Source organism: Astatotilapia calliptera, chromosome 11, assembly GCF_900246225.1.
Source record: "Astatotilapia calliptera chromosome 11, fAstCal1.2, whole genome shotgun sequence".
Taxonomy (NCBI): domain Eukaryota; kingdom Metazoa; phylum Chordata; class Actinopteri; order Cichliformes; family Cichlidae; genus Astatotilapia; species Astatotilapia calliptera.
In genome coordinates this window covers 17931862-17953703 of record NC_039312.1, presented here as the reverse complement: position 1 = coordinate 17953703, position 21842 = coordinate 17931862, and the positions used below count along the sequence as shown (strand labels likewise).

At 38.1% G+C, this 21842-nt stretch overlaps 1 protein-coding gene across 8 annotated transcripts in view; it reads left to right on the top strand.

Moving 5' to 3' along the window:
• Nucleotides 1-21842, top strand: part of creb5b (cAMP responsive element binding protein 5b) — a 47291-nt gene that overhangs the window by 539 nt on the left and 24910 nt on the right. For 5 of the 8 annotated variants that reach the window (XM_026185983.1, XM_026185982.1, XM_026185980.1 and 2 more), the window contains exons 1-5: nucleotides 5786-5842; nucleotides 10952-11029; nucleotides 11353-11446; nucleotides 13270-13391; nucleotides 14730-14887. In XM_026185983.1, coding sequence (XP_026041768.1) covers nucleotides 5813-5842; nucleotides 10952-11029; nucleotides 11353-11446; nucleotides 13270-13391; nucleotides 14730-14887 — 482 coding nt within the window. In that variant the 5' untranslated portion in view covers nucleotides 5786-5812. Of the gene's footprint in view, nucleotides 1-977; nucleotides 1083-5705; nucleotides 5843-10009; nucleotides 10523-10951; nucleotides 11030-11352; nucleotides 11447-13269; nucleotides 13392-14729; nucleotides 14888-21842 lie in introns of those variants that run through there. The other 3 variants (XM_026185985.1, XM_026185984.1, XM_026185986.1) reach the window with 3 other exon arrangements.

Sequence of the window (21842 nt, the reverse complement as noted above, 5' to 3'; positions counted from 1 at the left end):
ATTATCTAATAACAAAAGTGCGATTTTACACACACACACACACACACACACACACACACACACACACACACACACACACACACACACACACACACACACACACACACACAAACAAACAAACTGCATTCCTAGAAACTGTGTAGTACGGTAGTTGGCTATATAGTTCTTGTAATGCTTTATAGGAAGTTGCTTTTTGAACAGTTTGCCTAATTTAACGCATGGAGTTTGCACACTTGGCTTGACTAATTAATAGACATCGTCACTGCAAATATTTTTCCTTATATTGACTTATTTGTATACCTTTTCTTTCAGTTTTCAAATTACCTTTAATTAAGTGCCAGGTAGGATGTGCGTCACTTCAACAAACTAAGTGTCTGCCTTCACCGGAATCGTATTCTAGAACTGACTGATGCTTGTTACATTTGCAATTATGTGCATATATTTTGTAGTAAATGTGGGTAATTAATAAGTCGTGCTGTGAATTCCACTTTGGAGCAACAAGTAGCTTAAGAGCATCTAATGGCCACAGAGCGGCAGTATTGGCCAGTGAATAAAGGTAAGTCATGTTCAGTGGATTAAAGGTCTCCCAGGACTATCTCTAACTCAGCCAACAGTATAGTCCTACAAGAGGTTTCATCCTTCCTAAGGATTTTATTTTTATATGTTTTTTTTCCTACTATCAACAGCACTTCACATGCCTTGTTCTGCAAAGTGATTTTATTTTCTGAGGTAGTCTGAGGTAGAGACAGGCTGGAATTAAGTGCATGCTGCCATTTTTCATCGTTCATTAATGCATAAAATCAATTTGAAAATGTGCACAGGTTCTGAATAACTACAGCATGTGTACGCTACATTTAATTAAATTACTTGTCAGAGTAACAGATCTGAAACATTTTGTGCCTTGTCATTAATCTAATCTGGAGCTGGTTTTCTTCCCCCCCCCCCCCCCCCCCCCCCCCCCATCTGACTGTTTTCAGGAGAACAGAGTGACTGATGCAACAACTTGTAAGAGAGAAACACGGGTCTCTACAATGTATATGTGACAATATGCAACAAATGTTCCTTTTTAAAGAGGCAAAAAAGTGAGTGGAAGAATTCTTTAGTTACTTTTTTTGCATCCATGGACTGTGTGGTATCTTTGAGTCTGTGCCTGATGAATGTGTAATGGGTCATAACTGGGCTCATCCAAATTTCAGACCAGTGATGGTAAAACTTTTTTCTTTTCCAGTTATGCATGAGAACACTGTGGGATATTACTATGAAAGCATTACATCACTCACAGCTTCTTGTTTGAGGAAACTGATGGGTTTCTTTTAAAAATCCTGGCATGGCTTATCCTCTGTTATTTATTGAAGTTTTTGCTTGATGGGTAAGGCTTCACCTAATCATTACTCTTAAGTTTAGAGATGAGGTAATAGATATGTTTGGGATTCTTTGGGCTTAGGATGTACTGAATAGACTGTTCAACCTCACTGTGGAAACACATGCAGGCAAAGTCACGTTTAATAGCTGCTCGTAAGTGACCAAACCCTTCTGTTCTCTGGGAACTGCCCAGCAAGTTTGAGTCAACCAATAAGATAATTTCCTCACTCCTACACTCTACAGTAAAGAAAGGGCACCTCAGTCCTTCTGGCTTCATTTTTGCATGGAGTGGAGACTTATTTCAAACAGCTGAAAGTGAAAACAGCTCCCTAGGGACTTTATTTCTAACTCAAATCATCAGTGTGTTTATTTAAGTGATTTGTAATAGGACCGCGGGTCCCGCAAGCCAATATAAATCATATAGGGATGACTAACACAATGGAAATACCACTCACAACATATTATCCATGCAGTGTTGTAATGTAATCTAAAGGTGTTATGATAGTGTTATTGTTAGCCTCGCCATATAACATTTAAAAATTGTTATTGTTAAAAATGTTATTAATAATCCCCTTTAAGTAACACAGAAGACAAGTTCATATATCATTAGACTGATAAACTTTCTCGCAAGTGCTGTGCAAAAAGATTATCCTACACAATTACAAATCTCCATAGCTTTCACTCAGGCACCACCATTTATCGTCCACCTAATGTAAATGTTATAGGGTCAAGTGTTTGAGCGAGAAAAAGCCACTAAGGTTATCTACTGAGGACCCTCCAGAGTATATATTTTGTTGGACAAGACTCCCAGGGCCATTAGAAAGCTCAGCAGAGATAGTTGACATACCAAGACAGAAATTACTGAGTCTTGACAGTTTCAAACCACTAGCTTCATTTCAGTATTTCAATGATTAATCTGAATGCTGAAATTTGAGTAACTCAGATGTTGCAGTGCACAAAAGTAAATTTACTGGTTAAACAACTGCCTGTAGAGTAAAGGGTTTTCTATCCTTATTTTGAAGTTTAATTGCAAAACATCCCCATAAACCAGTATTGAATTTTTTATTACTGTATTGTTGTTTTGCAATGCAGTGAATTACTGAACATTCTCATTTTTCAAGTAACACAAATATATCTACTTTTTTTCTTTTACAACCCACAGACCTTGACATTGTCAGAGTGTCAACACTGTGATATTCAGTATGTCCTGAGGTTTCCCTCACCACATAGTAGTTCCTGATCTTTAACCACTGAACAGCAAACACTTGGAATGATATTCCCACCAGTTCAGAAGCAATGTCTTTCAATATTTATAGTCAGCTAGGCTGGTATATTTTCCTGGCTTTGTAAAGATATGATTATGTTTTCAAATCAGACAAATTAGTAACTCTACATTATTTATTTATTTATTTTTGACATTCAGACTATATACCAATTTATTCTGTTAAGTAATTTAAAAAAATAGAACATTTCTGAAGAAAGTTTGAATCTGTCAACATAACTACTGCTGTGGAAAGCCCAGACTATCTTCTTTCAGATGCCAGTAAAATTGACTTGGCTGCTTAGGTCTTATCTTACATCTTTCCCTCTGCCACAACAGTCATGACTTGCTTGGTCTTAAATATGTGATAAGAGTTCGATGGTGAAGCCTCTGATTGAAACGTAGCGATTTTAAAACAAACACACCACTATGGATGATCTCATCTACAGACTAAAGTGACTGCTTTGATATATTGTTGGTTAAAATCAGAGTTTTAGAAGTTTTTTTTAACCCAAAATGTAAGGTGAGGATGCACCAGTAGTGCGTGAAAACAAGAAAACACCAGTTGACAAAGACCTACAATCATTTGTTAGTTTTATATTTCTATTTTCTATTTTGCTTTTTCTACCCCAAATTTTGGAGAAGTATTTGCTTATATGAGCGGTAACAGATAACTAAATATCTTAGATTTCTGTTGTTGCACAGTTACTAAGAGCTTTATACTAATATCTCTTTGGGCGTAGTCATCTCTGTTTGAGGTATGAAGAGCAGCATTAATCTGGACATCTATTTCCTATAGCTGACTGCTTTGCAAAGTGGAATATTCATTAAAGTGCTTTATATTTTGTTTCAAATATTTTTATTGAGAGCAAGTATCATGATTGTAGTTTTTACAAATTGACATAACATAACTTATGCTCCTTTTTTTTCTAAACTAACAAGGCAAATAATTAAACAACACCAACAAAAAACAAAAAAAACAAAAAAACAAAACAAAAAAAAAAACCCGCAGTCACCCATAAGGGGTCCCAATACCCCGGCTGTCGGCAAAAGGGAAGAGAAACAAGTAAACAAAGTTTTATATTTTCCCAAGGTATATAAGTAAAGGGTGCCAGATTAATTCAAACTCTTTTACATTGTCATTCATACTATATCTTATTTTTTCAAGGTGAAGAGTGTTTATAAGTTCAGTAAGCCACATTTTTAATACAGGAGTCTCATTGCCTTTCCAAAGCTGCAGGATCAATTTCTTTGCAATAATCAAAGCATATGCCATAAACCTTTTTTGAGAGTGTTGTACAAAGTGCTTTATATTTTGATGAAAATTGAAAACCTATGAGACGCTTTTGTTATTAGCCTCCTTCACCTTTTGCACCTGCTACAACAAAGCATCATCACTGGTCCTTATCTTCCCAAGGTGATCTTAGCTAGAAGCATTGCACAAAGGCATAATAATAAAAGGTTTAGTATAATATAGATCAAGTCCACTTTAGTGTGGGTCACTGACCCAAACTGTATCGGCTCTTTCCAACCTTAATAGTCTGCTCCTCTGGGAGCATAATGTTTGGATTGGTTGGGAAATATATTGGCAATAAAGAGACAAAAGGATGTCATAAATGTTGATTAAAGCTCTGGTTAAAAGACAAAGGCGGAGAGGCTCTGAGTTATGAGGGCTTTTCAGACTGCGTTATTGTTTCAGTGACAGAGCTCTTAGTGTGTCTAGTGGAGTGGCGAGTGGTAAACATTTCTCAATGTGTGAGGAGTCATTAATCCCTGGAACCGAGGATGGCTTCACTACCAGTGTCTGTGGCCCAAGAAATCACAGCCAGTTGGCACCAGCAGGTCGTGCAGAGCTCCAACATAAATGCTTTGTATACTTCAGAGCTGTTTAAATCTCTTCTATGTGCTGTAGCTAAGGCACACTTTAGAAAAGGCAACAGGCAACACTCTGTGTTTTGCACATTCAGTTCATTTGCCAGTCAAGCTGTTGATGATGCATTGAGTCCTGCCAGGTTATAGTCTCACTGTGAAACATAAGCAAAAAATGAAGCCAGTTTGACGAAAACACGTTTCTAAGGCCCTGACAGTAACGTCAGGGAGTAATACAGTATGCAGATTGTCACTGAGGCTGAATCGTAATTCTGGCAAAAAGTAACTTTCCTGTTTCTGGAGTCATTAGACTTGGTCATGTATGTTTATTATAATTTATTTTGAAGAGATTCCCAGTTTCATAATTACTTTAGGTTCTTTAGGTTTGTAGGTAGAGTTTTCCCAAATTCTACTTGAATTTTTGAATTAGCAAATCCGAGGACTACAAGTCTGAGAAAATTTGTATTCTTGCATGAAAAACACTTCACTCATCATGTCACACAAGCGCACACAAGGTACATTGTAAAGGTCAGTTTCTGCTTGGTTCCTTTTAAAGGGGGACTTGTGTTGTGTTTCCTTGTTTTCTCGCATGTACATAAATAGATAATACTGCCATAATCAAAGCTCCTGTGAGAGGAAACAGCCCTAATATAGTCATCCCAGTCATCTAGCCTGATGTTCAAGCCTTCTGTTTGCAAGGGGGAGTCAATCAATAGAAAGCTGGCGTAAAGGAAGTGTAGCTTTTAAAAGAGGAGTTAAAACGTCTTGGTTCAGCAGTGGATTTGCTGTGAGGCTGTGGCTAATGTTCAAAGCTACTGAGTCCAAGAATAAAGATATGGAGCTGGAAATCAGCAAATAGTAGAATTATTTTTATTTACTTGTAGGGAGCTTCCTATTATAAAGTTTCAGTTTTGTTGGTTAAAGTTTGCAGGGTCTTGATTATACTTCACGCGTGGGACTGTTTAGCAGGTTTTCCCGTTTATCGCTCTCGCACTTGACAGATAGAAGCTGCAGCACCGCACGTTTATTTGCACTCATTGCTCTGTACTGGCGCTCCAGCTTTGGACCACACCCACCAAGGGCCAGCGGTGTTCATACATGCCCCTGGGCGTGCATTTGCAAACTCCGCCCCCGCTGGCTCCACCCACCAGCGGACCACAATGATTTAGAAGTTCAGGAATCCCACGTGACGTCACCCAGGGTGACGTTATGCTCTCTAAATAGATCGTATTGTAATCTTTTCTCAGTCCAACGTGGTTTCTTCTGAGAGACTGCTTCACATTTTCTGCACTTGTTTGGTAAGTTGAAAGCCTTGCCACCATGCAGAGGACCGTGCACGCGCCTCTGCAGGTTTGTCATCTTTTTATTTTTATTCTTTTAAAAAGCGATTCTTCTCACTTGTCCTTCTCCCTTTTTCATGCAACAGCTTGTTTTCTCGTTCGCTTCAGCAGTCTTTCTAAAGATGTGATTTTGTTTTATTTCTTTCACCTCCTGGTGTCTGCAGCTTTGTGTCGTGCGAGTTTTGTTTGAGTGAGTGCATTGTCATGTCACTTCGCGCTCCGTGTGTTTGGCCTGTCTCTTACACTGTTGTTGAAGTTGAATCGCGGAGTCAAGTGCCGCTGCAGCTCGGTCTGTCAAGTAGCGGCTAAGGCAAGTCTGCAGAAAATTATCTGAAAGGACAACGGGCAATTGCAACGGGCGCTTTTCGTTGCACTTCACACCAATTTGGCACGTCTTCTAAGTTTTCATTTAGCTCTAAATCTCCGAAGCTGGACCCCTGCATCATTGTCATGCCTGTCCCATCCAGGGATACGCAGAGCAGGCTAATCTTCGGGACTCGTGCGTGCTGCGGTTCACCAATGACTGTCTGGAATATAATGGGCCGGTGGTTACGCTGTTACCCCAGGGTATCCTTGTTTACGTTAAATTTATGTTCCTCTTTTTCTCTTGAACAGCAATGTTCATCAAGATTACGTCATTCTGCAGGCCAGTCGATATTTGATTAAGCGCTAAGATGTTGAGGGTTACTTTGAGTAAGGTTGTGCTGACGGTGCGCACTTTGTGACGGAACGGCTTTTTTAAAAAAAGAGAAAGATGCTTTAATTATTTGATTGCTCTCCGGCCGCTATCATTATGTTTATGTGACAGCACTATCAATAACACATGTTTCTCGTACACGATTCCACTTATTGTGCCCGAGTTTTTATTCGGTGTCGTAATAACGCCTGTTAAAGTGTTATTTATGCCTGTTGCGACTTTTTTCAGCATTTAATGTAGACTGGGATGGAGTTTCTTTGTATGAAAGCTTTTGCAATAATTTGTCTCCATAAAAATATGTAGCCTATCAGATTGAGTAAAGTTAACTTGCTGGACAAATTTTTTTTTTATTTTTAAAGCAAAAATACATAATCCAAAAATAGTTCATAATAATTATTAGGATTTACATAAACTTAGACCAAGTATCATAAGCTATAGTTAATGCATTTAAATTCACTTGTTTATTCTATAATAGTGTTATTTACTAACCTTCATGGATATATGGTTTTTACATGTTAAGCTGGATTGCAGCAGTAAACTGTTAGTTGCATTTCTTGTGCTTGAGGTACCCCTGGTAATGTCTCTACTAATATAGAAGGTGTGAAAAGGTAGCAAACATAAAGGCAGTCTCAAGTCTGAGCAACAAGTACACCACAGAAGTTAGAGCATTTTATTTTAATACTAGAGCTTTCTTTTCGCCTTTACCTGCAAAGTTCTGCAAAGTGAACGCTAAGAATAATACAGTTAGAATAATGTGAGCAGTGCTAATCCCATGCTAGACCTCTGAGGGTTAATTTTTTGATTTATGAGTTTATGTTGAGTCAGAGACCAGTAATTGAAAGCTTTTGAAGTTTATATTTCAGTCAAACCAGTCTTCTAGTCATGCATTGAGTTTAAGAGCAGAAGTTCAGTGCAGACATTGTCAGAGAGGTCCCGTGTACGTTGTCTCAGGGTTCGCCGTAATCCTTCCTTCAATTTGTACTCTCAAAAGCCCAGGTTATGGCACTGGAGCTGGAGAGTTGAATTGCTGTGCATGTTTGTGCTTGCTTTAACCCCATATGCCTTTGCACCCCAACCCTTCTTTTCCTCACCATATTGTTTAAATTCTAATATGCGTTCTACCTGGAGAGTTCTTCCCAAGTTCCTCTTGAAATCGAATGCCGGACCCTAATCCTTCCCCTCACTCACATCAGGATGCAGTTAATGTAAAGTGTAACCAAATTTCCTCTGCTAAATGAAAACATCTATATTAAATGAGAGCCAAGTGCCCTGTCCAAGGAAAGGGCGTTGAATGCTGATAATTTGAAGTGTGAAAACTATTGGATAATTCGCAGAGGCATTCGCAGAATTAATGGCTGGAAGTTTTATGTATCATATGGTTTGAATTTCCTAGTAAATGTGAGGGAATGATCGAGTCCCGTTTTAGAAACAGGAACAGGAAGGTAAACGTTTCTGTTTTTTACAGTTATGGAAACAATTTTTCTCTTATTTTTTTAATGCCTTGCTTTAAAGTTTTTATGTTTCAAGAACTGTTTCAAATTCATACTGGCAATCAAGAAGGGAGCTAGTAAACAACAGTTCCAACAAGAGTTGAAACACAACAGCTGATTCATGCTGTTTCATGAACATTTGGGGCCTTTATTTAATACACGAGTGAGTAGCGCCATATCTACAGACACTGTTTTTGTCATCTAGCGCTTAGTTTTATTTAATGATCAGCAGTGTTGGTCGTGTTTGTTGTGTCAAAATAGACCAGGTGAGTTTTTAGGGGCCCTGTTTTAGAGAACTGAACTGGTGATAGAAAGAGAGACCAGGTCTCATTGCTCTCTGACAGTGAGACCCTTTCCAGACCCTGTTCAAGCGGGCTTGGTCATGAAGTACAACTTGTTAGGAAAACAGGACTGCTTAGCATAACACAATATTTGACTGTTTTGACTGCGCTTAAGGAAATAGCCTGTACCTATGAAAAAGACACATGCACATAGTGTATGAAAGTATTCATGCCTGACACTTGACATGCCGCACTGACTTATTACAGACTTATTACAGAATTACAGATGTGGTGCGGTTCTTGTGAACTGGTAGGAGGGAGAGGTGATAATAATGCAAGCGATAAAAGGAAATGTTTAATGTGCCATTAAATAAAAATGATGTGGTCCAGTATCAGTGTTGTAAATACTGCAGATGTTTTAGTTGTACTGAGAGGACACATGATAAACCACAGACCTATTTGATGATCATCAAACTCTTAGTGTCTTATTAAACCCCCTTCTCTGATTACATTTAAGTTGGGCAATAAAAAGCAGATAAAACTAAGCACAAAAAGTTTTGTGTCTCATTTTACGTCATAATGCCAATTTTTCTTTATTTAACTGCAATTCTAAGTTATTGTAACATAGAAGAAATAGGTTTCTGTGAAACTATCATGCAGCCAAGACTCATAAGGCTCATAAGGCCAAGAATCATTAAATAATTAAATACAAAATCCATTTCTTATATGGCTAGACACCCCAAGCGCTTTGTGGGCTTTGCATTGAAACCACACATCAGCCAAGTGTGGTTTCCATGTGTGGGGTGTGAAATAGGGATGCAAGAATGGTTAAGAAATTTTATGTTAAAATAACAACTTGGAAAGTACCAATGCAGCATATATGGGTTTTTTTTATCGGTATGTAATAATTTGTGCCGGGAGACAATGAAAACTACATTAAAATCTTTCAGTTCTCCACAACTTGGTAAATGGCAGCCAGCAAGGCTGATATAAGCCAGTACTGATGTTCCTTATATATAATGGTGCATCCCTGTTTTGCATGTTTTGCATGTTCATGTCCACCTTCACCCTAAAAGACAAATAATCGTACTTACTTAACATCTGGTACGACATCCGTCTTGGCATTTGTGTTATTGAAATGTGATGACTGCTCAGAGGCTCTTTGTTAGTGTTTATTAGAAGAATAGTTTATACTTTTGCACTGTAACAATAATAAGATCTCGAAATACTAAATAAGCTACGAACCAAGTATGATGTCGCAAAAAAAAGTACAAGGATTGCACAAATAATATTTTTTGCTCAGTAGTTTGCAGACTGTGACGAAAACCGTTTTTCTCTTTTACACAAGTGAGATACATTTCTGTGTTTAATGTTGTCTAAACACAAAGATCTTAACAAAAATTGTTTCAGTAAAAATGCAAATGCAAGCAAAAATTTAGCTCAGAATCTGACCAAACTTCAAGTATACTGTGTGTGTTGCCTTGGTAAGCTTACAAGTGGTTGGCATCCTGAATATCACTTTTAAAAAAAGTCAAACGTCAAAATAAAATGTAGTAATAATAATAAAAAGATATATTCCTTCCTATTCCTGCCTAAAATAATTTAAAAAAATTATTGGCAGGAACAATAAAGTAAGATGCTGTAAACCTGTGCAATATAAATGTTTGAATGTGTGCGCTCCATCATGTGGATATCATATTTCACATAGGTGTTGTTTAATGCGTTTGATGTTGATCGATATATTTTAAAATCCAACTGTTGTTTCCGTAATTTATTTGAAATGTATGAAAAAAATACAGTTGAAAATTTTGACTTCTTTAACTGGTTTTGCCTGAGTGGGTTTTTCAAAGTTAAAAGAGGAAAAGGATAAAATTTGAAATAATTTGTAGAGGTTTATTTTTAGTGTTTTTATCTTTTACCATCACTTGTCCCATTTTGCTTTGAATTCTTAAAGTTAAAATGATATGGGTGCACTGAGAAGTTCCTAAAGTGCACGTTAAAAAACCTGAGGCCCGCTTATTTTTAAGCTTTAAAACTAACACCAACTAAAGTTCCTTTTCTTCTTTCTATCAAATAAGCTGCACTTTCTGACTGTGCACGGCTGCACAGCCGCTGCTTCCTTTTCTTGTTCTCACTAAAAGATGCATAACCAGCGAATCAATTCATTAAGAAACCGATGACTGTATGGCTGAAACTTAAATGTGGAGCTATTTTTTCCAGATGTAAGTGCCTTTTATTTAAAGTCAATTTTGTCTTACTACATAGCTGCCTTAATAAAAAATATATAAGTACTGAGAAGCAATGTCTATATAGATACATTTGTTCATTTTGTTTATTACCAGCTTTAAAGTGTGTTACAATCTATGTGGTAATGTGCAATAAAAATGTGGATATAAAGAAAATCCATCTATCGAAATATTTAAAAGTTTTCCCAGTGGTTGAGTTTTGCTGAAGTTATTGGACCCAGTGTTTCCACAACCTCAGCCTTGATGTCATTTTAGTGGAGCCCAGATTACTGTAGCGTGAGAAAACTAGTGCAGGTGCAGTAGCAGTTTCATGTCTAGCATGACACGAGCGTATTTTCCCTCGTCTAAGGAAAGCAAAATTATTCAGCTCTCCTCACTGCTTTCTTCTTTTGTCTTTTTCTGTAGTTTTATGAGAAGTTGGCCAGAGTGATGAACTCGGACCAGGAAAGGCCGTTCGTGTGCAACGCTCCTGGCTGTTCTCAGGTGAGACTGTCGTGATAAAACTCAATGCGTACATGTGCATGTGTATATGTATGTCTGCCTGTGATATCAATACACCAAAGAGGGATTCGGAGTAGATTTATCTCTCGCGCATGAGGGAGAAGCGCAATACCATGGAAGTGCTTGAAACACAAACTGTGATCGGGTCTAGTGTTAAAATACCTAAAGAAAAAAAAGTTTCTTTTAGGATGTAGTCAAGAATGACTACAATAACAGTGAATGTTATTTTAGGGTAGTGCTTCATTTCCTATCAGTTACTCATACTTGTCTCTTTACATATGTACAATTCTTTTTTTTTTCAACAGCGATTCCCCACAGAGGACCATCTAATGATACATCGACACAAACATGAGATGACCCTTAAGTTCCCCTCCATAAAGAACGACAACATGTTATCAGGTGAGTTATGCTCCTTCAATACAGACTACCTCACTATTTGAGCAGGGTTTGAAAGAAACTTGGAGTTTGTTTGCAGCTGTGTCTTTGTGACTCATGCACAGACACACTCGTCTATCATCAGTATGCTTTACAGTGCCTCCAGAAGTTGTTTGCAATAATGTAAATCATATGAGGCATGCTACCCTACAGCTTAGTGTCATTCACAATGAACACTTCAGTAACATATAAAGAAGCTGCCTGACAAAAACTGGACAAATGAGCATTTTATGTGTGAGCTTGTCTTTCCTGTTACTTCATGTGATTTGCGCTTTTCTGTCACTCGGTGCGTCATCATTCTATATATCACGTCGAAAGAAAGGAAGTTTTACAGGGTGCAAAAGCCCAGTTGAGCCGCTGATCTGGACATTAATCTAGAGTTTCAAAAGTCCAGTAAGAGTCAAACCAATAGTAGCAGCCAATCCAATAGTGTAGATCTCTACTCCTTATAACATTCCTAATGCATCAGCCATCGTCTAGTAAAAATTGCTACAGCCAGACTATTCAAGTAGTTTCTTCTTTATTGTTTACACTCGGTAGTCAGTAGGATCAGATTTTCTAAGCCAGGCGTCTTTATCGCTTTTCGCCTGAGTTACAACTATGACTACTTTCTTACTGATACACTGAACTCAGGATAAAATAATCAGTGGTTATGCAGCACACAAAGTCACACCTCAGACACACAATGTCACATGCAAAATTGTCTACGCTTAACTTTTAGTACTATAATTCATGACCTAAAGTTGACCTGCTCTATTTGCTTTGCATTGACTCGACTAAAAACTGACATTACTCGGTTTCTTAATAGAGCTTGAGTAATATCGTCAGTCTCTGCAGATCGAAACGGCGCTGTATATTTGCAGAGTAAAACTGTGTTTTGAGTACACACGTCATGACGAAAGTTTGAGTCAATCCTCAGTCTAGCCAGAATGGATAAACACGCCATGGAGTATGCTTTTAGCCTTTGAAACAACTGTGATCCCAAAATCACCTTCAACAGTCTGAAACCCGATCTGCGTGCACCCCCCACAATGTCAAGCTGAATACCACAGCTTGACTGAGCTCGACAAATGAGACCCCACTCTGTAGGTGGGATCTGTACTTTGTCAGCAAAAAACTGGGCTGTCAAAAGTAGTGTCTCTCATCGGCTAAATACAAGTAATGCTTACTTAAAAACACAATGTGCAACAACAGTGTACGTTCATTATTCTTTTTGGATTGGTCTCCATTAGCTTGCTTAAAGTGCATGCTGGTAAAAACTTTGGCTCACATAATTGGACATCATTTTTTTAGAGTAAGGAACAATGAGGCAGAAAATACAAAAAATACAAGACATAAAAATCGGAGAGTACAAGAAGAGTCACAGAATCAAATTAAAAGTTAGCAGTAAAACTATCCAAATTATCAGAATAAAACATGCTGCGCTGTCAAAACAGATTTAAATGCTTTCTCTTGTCTCATTTAACTTCTTGCAGACATGGTTCCTGTTTTAAATACTGTTGTGCGCATATTTGCATTTTGGTTCATTTTGCCTGCGTAAGTTTTTACATTGTATATATGTTTCAGGTATGCAAATGAGAATTAGGCATACATCTTTTACAAAAGCATCACACAATATCACAAAATGGAAAAGGAAAAAGACAAATATGAAATCAACTTTTTCACGAAAACACTACGCTTGCGGATATATTTTGCCATTTGGAACCCCTTAAAACTCTTTTGCCTCTAACTTTTAAAGGTCCACATTCTACTTTTAAACCTGAAAAACATTTTTTCTTCGTTTACAGACCAGACACCTACGCCAACACGTTTTTTAAAGAACTGTGAGGAGGTGGGCTTGTTCAGTGACCTGGACTGCTCAATTGAGCAGGAATTTTGCAAAGCCCAGGAAGAAGAGGACAGTAAACAGGTACTGGAACAAAAAGGAAAAAAAACTCAGACTAAAAAAAACAAAACAAAAAACAGATGAGACCAAAGCCACAGAGGTTAGGTGGTTAAGAGCTCTTATCTGGAGTGATCACATGAGTAATGTCGCTAACAGCGGCTCACACTGCATGAGCTGATAACACATTTTTTTTATAGACTGGAAACACATAGACCTCATGCAACCACATTCTGCCCATTTGTTCAAAAATGGATAGCCACAAGTGTTTATTCACCGCTAATATTTCTGCTATATTTCTCTCTTTTATCCAAACTATATGTTCCCTGTCTAGTTCTCGTGATGCCACTAGTGCCACGCTGCTTTAACCTCATCTGACTTGTCAACAGTGACAGACAGGGCTAGCAGGTGGAGATTTGTCACCCATCACAGATGAGGACAAAAGATATCAGGTTCTCCACCTGCAGCTTCAAACAGATCTTCATCGCTTAGAGAAGGAGTCCTATTTCTCCCAGACAGACAGACCCCTGAGACATCTTTTTCAGCAGTAATCAGGAAAAAATACTGACCAGACAGTCTTGTATGTGAGCAGAGTCACAAACACTGACGTTTGACAAAGAACATGATCATTTATGCATTATACATCTGCCCTGAAGCACCTTGACCTGAAACATGGGTAATAGTCAAATCACCACAAGACAGACTGCTTATCTAAGGTCTGGGAGTGTGTGCAGTCCCTGCTGCAGCTAAGCTGTTGTCTCTGTGGTTTGGCTCTGGAGATCGTGCGTGCTCAGGTCAGCCATGTCTAGGCTGCCCAGCCTGTGTGGTTTATGATGGGAGGCTTTGCCAAGTCAGCAGGAGGCGAGTCAGAGCAAGACTTGCAGGGAGTGTAAAGCACAACAAGATAAGAGTTAAAAATTTGAAACTTTAAGAAAACACCAAGAAGACAGTATGAAATAGTCTTATTTCCATATCCTGCAATATACTATCATAATGGTGAAGATTAAGTAATTGTACTGCAATGCAAAATACTTTATGGCACTGTAAGTGTGTGAGAGATACGTGAGTGTGAGTATTCTATCACTTGCAGCTATTTTAGTATGAATATTCATAATGTGACAGTTAAAAACTGTTGGTAAAATAAAAATAAAGGAAATATGGTCATCAATAAACTCTCAGCTCAGCACAGAAAAGCTTGTAGATGATACCTTACTTAGTTCCTCATTACCCATTCCCACCCACTGAATGTGTGAAGTCCAAGGCCAAATGGTTGAAATGCTTGTGTTGTTTTGCACTTGAAAATGCTCTTTATAGAGTCCTAAACCTCTATACTGTGCTCACTCGCCTCCTCTCTTCTCTTTACAGAACATTTCACTGCATGGCCAAGCAGGCCAAGGCCAGCACCAGCAGTCCCACTCACGAATGGGCAATCATGATACCAGCATAGTGATCCAGCAGGCCCTGCCCTCTCCTCAGTCCAGCTCTGTCATAACTCAGGCTCCATCAACAAATAGACAGATAGGGTAAGCAGACCGCAGTGGCCGAAAGATGTCGTGAAACATCAGCAGCGTAAATACAAGTAACAGGTACAAACAGGTTTTATGAAACTTGCTACTGAGAGAGGCATTTTCTCTTTTCTGTATGACATGAAACAGCAGTTGTTGAGCACTGCTGAGAATTGATGACAGACTGAAAACCGCCTGACAAGCGCAGTGATCTTTGGGGATTCTCTCACCTCAAGTGTGCCCCTGTTATACTGACAGCCTCAGTCTCATCCTGGTCCCTCTGTTTCTGTGCCAGCTGTCATCCCCCCCATTGTCTCTGAGGCAATGTCAGTGTTTCATTACATTTGGAGCAGTGTGTGTGGGACTTGCCATTCGTGTTTTGCTGTTCATTCACTGTTGTCCCATAGCAGAGCATGCCAAAGAGGGTCCCAGAGGATAAGATGAAGTCATTGTTGAAGCCTAAGCCGTGACCGCTTTTACACAGGTTTAGCATTTCATGTTCTAAAATAGTTCTTTTCACAGTATGGGAATGGCAGCTGCCTTAGAGCTCTACTTCTCTGGAACCTTTGCAGATAGAGAAACCATATTAACTAGAAAAATTTGCATTTCCTGCGAAAATGCAGTGTGGATGCTTAAAGCTGAAGCTGTATGCAAAAAGTAGCTGAAAAAGCTGAAAAGTTGCAGAAATTGTAAAAACTTTGCAGAAGCAAAAGAAGTTTGCTAAAATGGAATAACTTAGCAGAACTGCAATATCTTAGAGGAAACATAATACTTGGCAGAAATACAATAGCATAGCAGAATTTAGCAGAAATATTGTAACTTACCAGAAACATGATAACTTCTCAAAAATACAAGAATTTAGGAGAAATAGTATAAGATAACAGAAAGAATATATTTAGCCAAAAATACTTAAACATTACAGAAACACTATGATTTAGAAAAATAGTACAACAGAGCAGAAATATTGTGATTTACCAGAGACACTGTGATGAACTATGAATATTGTAATTTTAAATTGAGACTATGTTTTAGCACAAATATTATAATTTGGCAGAAATACTATAATTTAGCAGAAATACTATATTAAGCACAAATCCTATAAAAAGCAGAAATGGTATGATTAAGCACAAATACTACATTTAGTAGAAATACTTTGTTTTAGCACAAATCCCATAAAAAGCAGAAATACTGTACTATGATTTAGTAGAAAAACTATAATTAATCAGAAATACTAAATTTAGCAGAAATACTATATTAAGCACAAATACTATGAAAAGCAGAAATAGTATATTAAGCACAAATCTTATAAAATAGCAGAAATAGTATGATTAAGCATAAATACTACATTTAGCAGAAATACTATATTAAGCACAAATCCTATAAAAGCAGAAATAGTATATTAAGCACAAATCTTATAAAATAGCAGAAATAGTATGATTTAGCACAATAGTAATAAGTTAAACAGAAAAATTGGAAAAGCAAAATGGACAGCTGAAAAAATGCTGAACATGCTGAGGGTCCCTCAAATATACTTGTTAAATGACAAAAATCTGCAAAAAAATTTATTACAGCCACATAATCACAAATATGTACACATGAGCAAACACACATGCACAGAGAGACCCACACACAAGATCCAATTCAGTCAACCAGTCTAAATATATTGAATTTAAATCTTAGAATGAGATCATCCCATTAAAAGCCTCTCTCTCTCTCTCTCTCTCTCTCTCTCTCTCTCTCTCTCTCTGTCACACACACACACACACACACACACACACACACACACACACACACACACACACACACACACACACACACACAGGGAGAGAGAAGTAAGTTTCTAGGTCAGCCTGGGAGCTGGTGAATTTGAATCCACCAATCAGAGAGGCTGTGCACTTTTCCCCACCAAAACAGGTGCATCCTTTTTACACACGCAGCACAGAGAGACACAGGATCATTGCAGTCTATTTCTCATAATGACGACTCCCCTCAAACAAATGACCATAATTTCCTAACCGTAGGAGCTAGAACGGTCATTCTTACACCGTTTTGTTCAGAAGAGATGGGGGAATCTTCAAGTGTTGACAATTTATCATTAAAATATGAATTTTTAGAGATATATGACATGGATGACTTGTTGACTTAGAAGCCACGAATTCCCCAATATGCAAATTTGAATGCCTGAGACCACATATGTGATTGGCTGGCTGGGAAGCCGTGCAGGCCCTGATTTGTGGATTTGAATTCTTCAGCCCTCAGATATGATTGGCTGGCTTAGAAGCCACGAAGGCCCCAATATGCAAATTTGAATGCCTCAGGACACTTATTTGATTGGCTGGGAAACTGTGCAGGCCCTGATTTGAAAATTTGAATGTCTCAGTCCTCACAGAGGATTGGCTGCCTGGGGACCTGGCAGAAATATATAGAAATACTATGATTAAGCATAAATACTACATTTAGTAGAAATACTATGTTTTAGCACAAATATTATAAAAAGAAGAAAAACTATAATTTAGCAGAAATACTATATTAAGCACAAATCCTATAAAAAGCAGAAATACTATAATTTAGAACAATAGTATAAAAAGCAGAATACTATAATTAGCACAAAATACTATGTTAAGCACAAATCCTATAAAAAGCAGAAATACTATAATTTAGCAGAAATACTATGTTAGGCACAAATCCTATAAAAAGCAGAAATACTTTAATTTAGCAGAAATACTATATTAGGCATAAATCCTATGAAAAGCAGAAATACTATGATTTAGCAGAATAGTAATAACTTATTGAAACACAAATGCACAGGGGGACACACAAACACAGGCTCTAATCCAGTCAACCAGTCTAACTATATTCAATTTAAATCCTACAATGACATGCTGCCAAATAAGGGCAGGGTCCTCTCTCTCCCACTAAACACACACACACACACACACACACACACACACACACACACACACACACACACACAGACAGACACAGAGGGAGAGAGCTGCCGAATTTAAATCCACCAATCAGAGTGGCTGTTTACGTTTTCCCGCCAAAACAGGTGCATCTTTTTACACACGCAGCAGCACAGAGAGGCACAGGATTATTGCAGCCTATTTCTCATAGTGAGGACTCCCCTCAAACAAATGACCATAATTTCCTAACCGTAGGGGCTAGAGCGGTCATTCTTACACTGTTTTGTTCAGAAGAGATGGGGGAATCTTCCAGTGTTAACAATTTATCATTAAAATGTGAATTTTTAGAGATATATGACATGGATGACTTGTTGACTTAGAAGCCACGAATTCCCCAATATGCAAATATGAATGCCTGAGACCACATATATGATTGGCTGGCTGGGAAGCCGTGCAGGCCCTGATTTGTGGATTTGAATTCCTCAGCCCTCAGATATGATTGGCTGGCTTAGAAGCCATGAAGGCCCCAATATGCAAATTTGAATGCCTCAGGACACATATATGATTGGCTGGGAAGCCGTGCAGGCCCTGATTTGAAAATTTGAATTTCTCAGTCCTCCCAGAGGATTGGCTGCCTGGGGACCTGGCAGAAATATATAGAAATACTATGATTAAGCATAAATACTACATTTAGTAGAAATACTATGTTTTAGCACAAATACTATAAAAAGCAGAAATACTATAATTTAGCAGAAATACTATATTAAGCACAAATCCTATAAAAAGCAGAAATAGGATGATTAAGCATAAACACTACATTTAGTAGAAATACTATGTTTGAGCAAAAATCCTATAAAAAGCAGAAATACTATATTAGGCACAAATCCCATAAAAAGCAGAAATAGTATGATTAAGCATAAATACTACATTTAGTAGAAATACTATGTTTTAGCACAAATAGTATAAAAAGCAGAAATATTGTAATTTAGCAGAAATACTATATTAGGCACAAATCTTATAAAATAGCAGAAATAGTATTATTTAGCACAATAGTAATAAGTTAAACAGAAAAATTGGAAAAGCAAAATGGACAGCTGAAAAAATGCTGAACATGCTGAGGGTCCCTCAAATATACTTGTTAAATGAAAAAATCAGCAAAAAAATGCACAGGGAGAGAGAAGTAAGTTTCTAGGTCAGCCTGGGAGCTGCTGAATTTGAATCCACCAATCAGAGAGCCTGTGTACTTTTTCCCGCCAAAACATGTGCCTCTTTTTACACACGCAGCACAGAGAGGCACAGGATTATTGCAGCCTATTTCTCATAGTGAGGACTCCCCTCAAACAAATGACCATAATTTCCAAACCGTAGGGGCTAGAGGGGTCATTCTTACACCGTTTTGTTCAGAAGAGATGGGGGAATCTTCCAGTGTTTACAATTTATCATTAAAATATGAATTATTAAAGATATTTGACTTGTAATGCACCATAACTGAGTAGAGCGAAGCAAAAACTGCCTTGACTTGCCCTCAAACAACGCTTTCTAACTCGAAATCTATTTGGAGTATCGATATCATTCTTTCACCGTAAGAGACAGCAGGCTTTGGTGAACAATCATGGAAATTTTCAGGTCTCTGTGGAAATCCAACAAAAAGTTATGACGAGAGAAAAAAGTGGTTCATTTCCACAGTTTGAAATCTGAAGAAATCTGAGCGACGGACGAATTTCCTACCCTCAAACAAGTCCAACTCATTTCAGAACGTTAATAGTTGAGAAAGAAATTCTTGAATTGTGAGCGTCAGGAGTGTCTGAAGATATACCGGGACAAGCCTCATGTCTTAACTTTGCTTCGTTAAGGAGATATGACGATTCGAATATGCCTCTCATTACAGAAATGCAGCGGTGATTTTGAACAAACTCTCCATTGACTTTATATGGAGAGTTTTGAGACCTTGTGTTGGTCTGAGGAGATTTGCCAAAATTCTATAAATCCCACAACAATGATAGTGACATTTTCTGAAAGCCAGCAAAAATACCTACATTTTGATGTATAATTTGTGGAAGTTGAGTGAAAATTGAGCAAGTAGCAAGAAGTTGTTCGGACATGAAGTGAAAATTGCAAAACCTTTAGTGACACACTGGAAGCCAAGAGCATAGCAACCATAACAACGCATGTATTTTGTGAAAAATCATAATTTTGAAACTCAAAACTTTAAGGGGCATAAAAGTAAAACGGTAAAAGATTTGAAAAAGCTGCTTTATACCTGAATAGCCCAATAATTTGAGAACATTTTAAAGTTTGAATGGTTGTTCTAGGTGAAAGTATGAGGAAGTAGTTAAGTTTCAAAAACAAGCAAAATTTAGCAGAATTTTGGAAGTTTCCCATTCATTTCAATGGGACAAATTAAAGGAAAAAAGCTTAATATTTTAAAAAGTATAATAGCAAAAAATAGCAAAAGTCATAGCAGGAATTAGCAAAAATAGCAGAATAGTTTAAAATTTGAACGGTGAAAATCGGCTGAAAATTGTGGAAGTAGTTAGCGGACGAAAAACGAGCAACTTGAAGAATAATAAAGTATAAAGAGAAACAGGAACTCAATAGTGTGGATGCTTAAAGCATCCACACAATTACAATGTGTGTGGGTTGCTTCTTTGTGCTTATTACTTGTATATGCACACTGTACGTAATGATTGGGGTATTGCATTGGGTATTGATTGCATAAATTTTGCCAACTCTTGCAGGGCTGTCATCTCTTTGAGTGAAACGTCTTTCCCTCTGCTGCAGTTCTGTCTTAATACGTCAGTGACATAACGGTTATAGGAAACGCACACAAACATTTATGCACCTTTTTTCCCACATGAGGACTCTCCACTGACCTCATTCATTCCTTGTGCTTTAACTTCAGCCACCTTCAAATCTGTGCCAGGGCTTTGTTACTGTAAACCAGGCCTGTGGCAAACTTGTTAGACATTGAGATGGCTCAGAGTTAGGCCAGCCCTGTGTTGAGGCTGTCTTGTGTAGATTTACAGCTTCGGGAGCTAGTGAATATTGGATGGGAGGCCCATCACTAAGTCTGACTGACACCCCATCAGGCTCTTTGTTGAGGACAGGGATGGAATTTCAACCCCTTGGAGGAGCAGCAATCACTGCCAGTAACAGAGACGTTGTCAGGCCTGCTTCACCTGACTTTACCTGTCATTGTAAACTCTTTACCTGACTCACCACTTCACTTCGCAGCCCTTTCTGACCACAGAGCCCTTACCGGTTTGTTGAGAGAGCTGTGTTATTGTTTATTGTCGTAAAATCGCATCACTCAAAATTCAGAGACGGTATGCCATGTGGTGGTGGTTGCCAGCCACAGAACTGCACCAAGTTGCCAGCTGCAGTGATCTGTCACACATGATCTGAGGCAACCTCTGAGCAGCAATTGTATGGTCTAAAGTTGCAGATGCGTCACTTGTTTACGAGGATGGCGGAATCCTGAAACATGAATAGGATGGGAATATTCACACAAGAGAAAACTGATCTGGAAATGTTCACATCAGCAGGAAAATGGGCTGAGGAAACCCCTCCACTGAAAAGCAGAACTTCCACAGGAAGCCATTAGGGCTCACCAAAGCCTCTGTGCACAGGGTCTCTCCACAGGAACTTCCTACATAGAGACCATGCTGGACACTTCACAGACTGGTGTACTCAGTCCAACACAGTCCAGATATTAGCCTGTTAATTCATGAGAATTGTAGGCTTCAATATGTTTTGATTTACTGTGCTTTTGTGAACAAGGTCATCATGTAAAACTAGAAGCACAGTTAGGTTCCCGCTATGTAAATCTTTGTGTTTAATTTGAACCATAATAACCTAAGAGACTATTAAAAAATGGTTATCCTTGTCACGACTGGTAAAGGTTGTGTATCTGATCATTGCAGGTCTATAAATCTTTTAGTATCAACACACTTTATGGGGCTCTGTGGTAAATATGTCTCTAAATGAGACAAAATCACCAAACAAAATCAGTTTAATCTCACTTCCATCTGCTTCTTCATTTTGTTCCTCTGCTCTGCTGAGTGCAC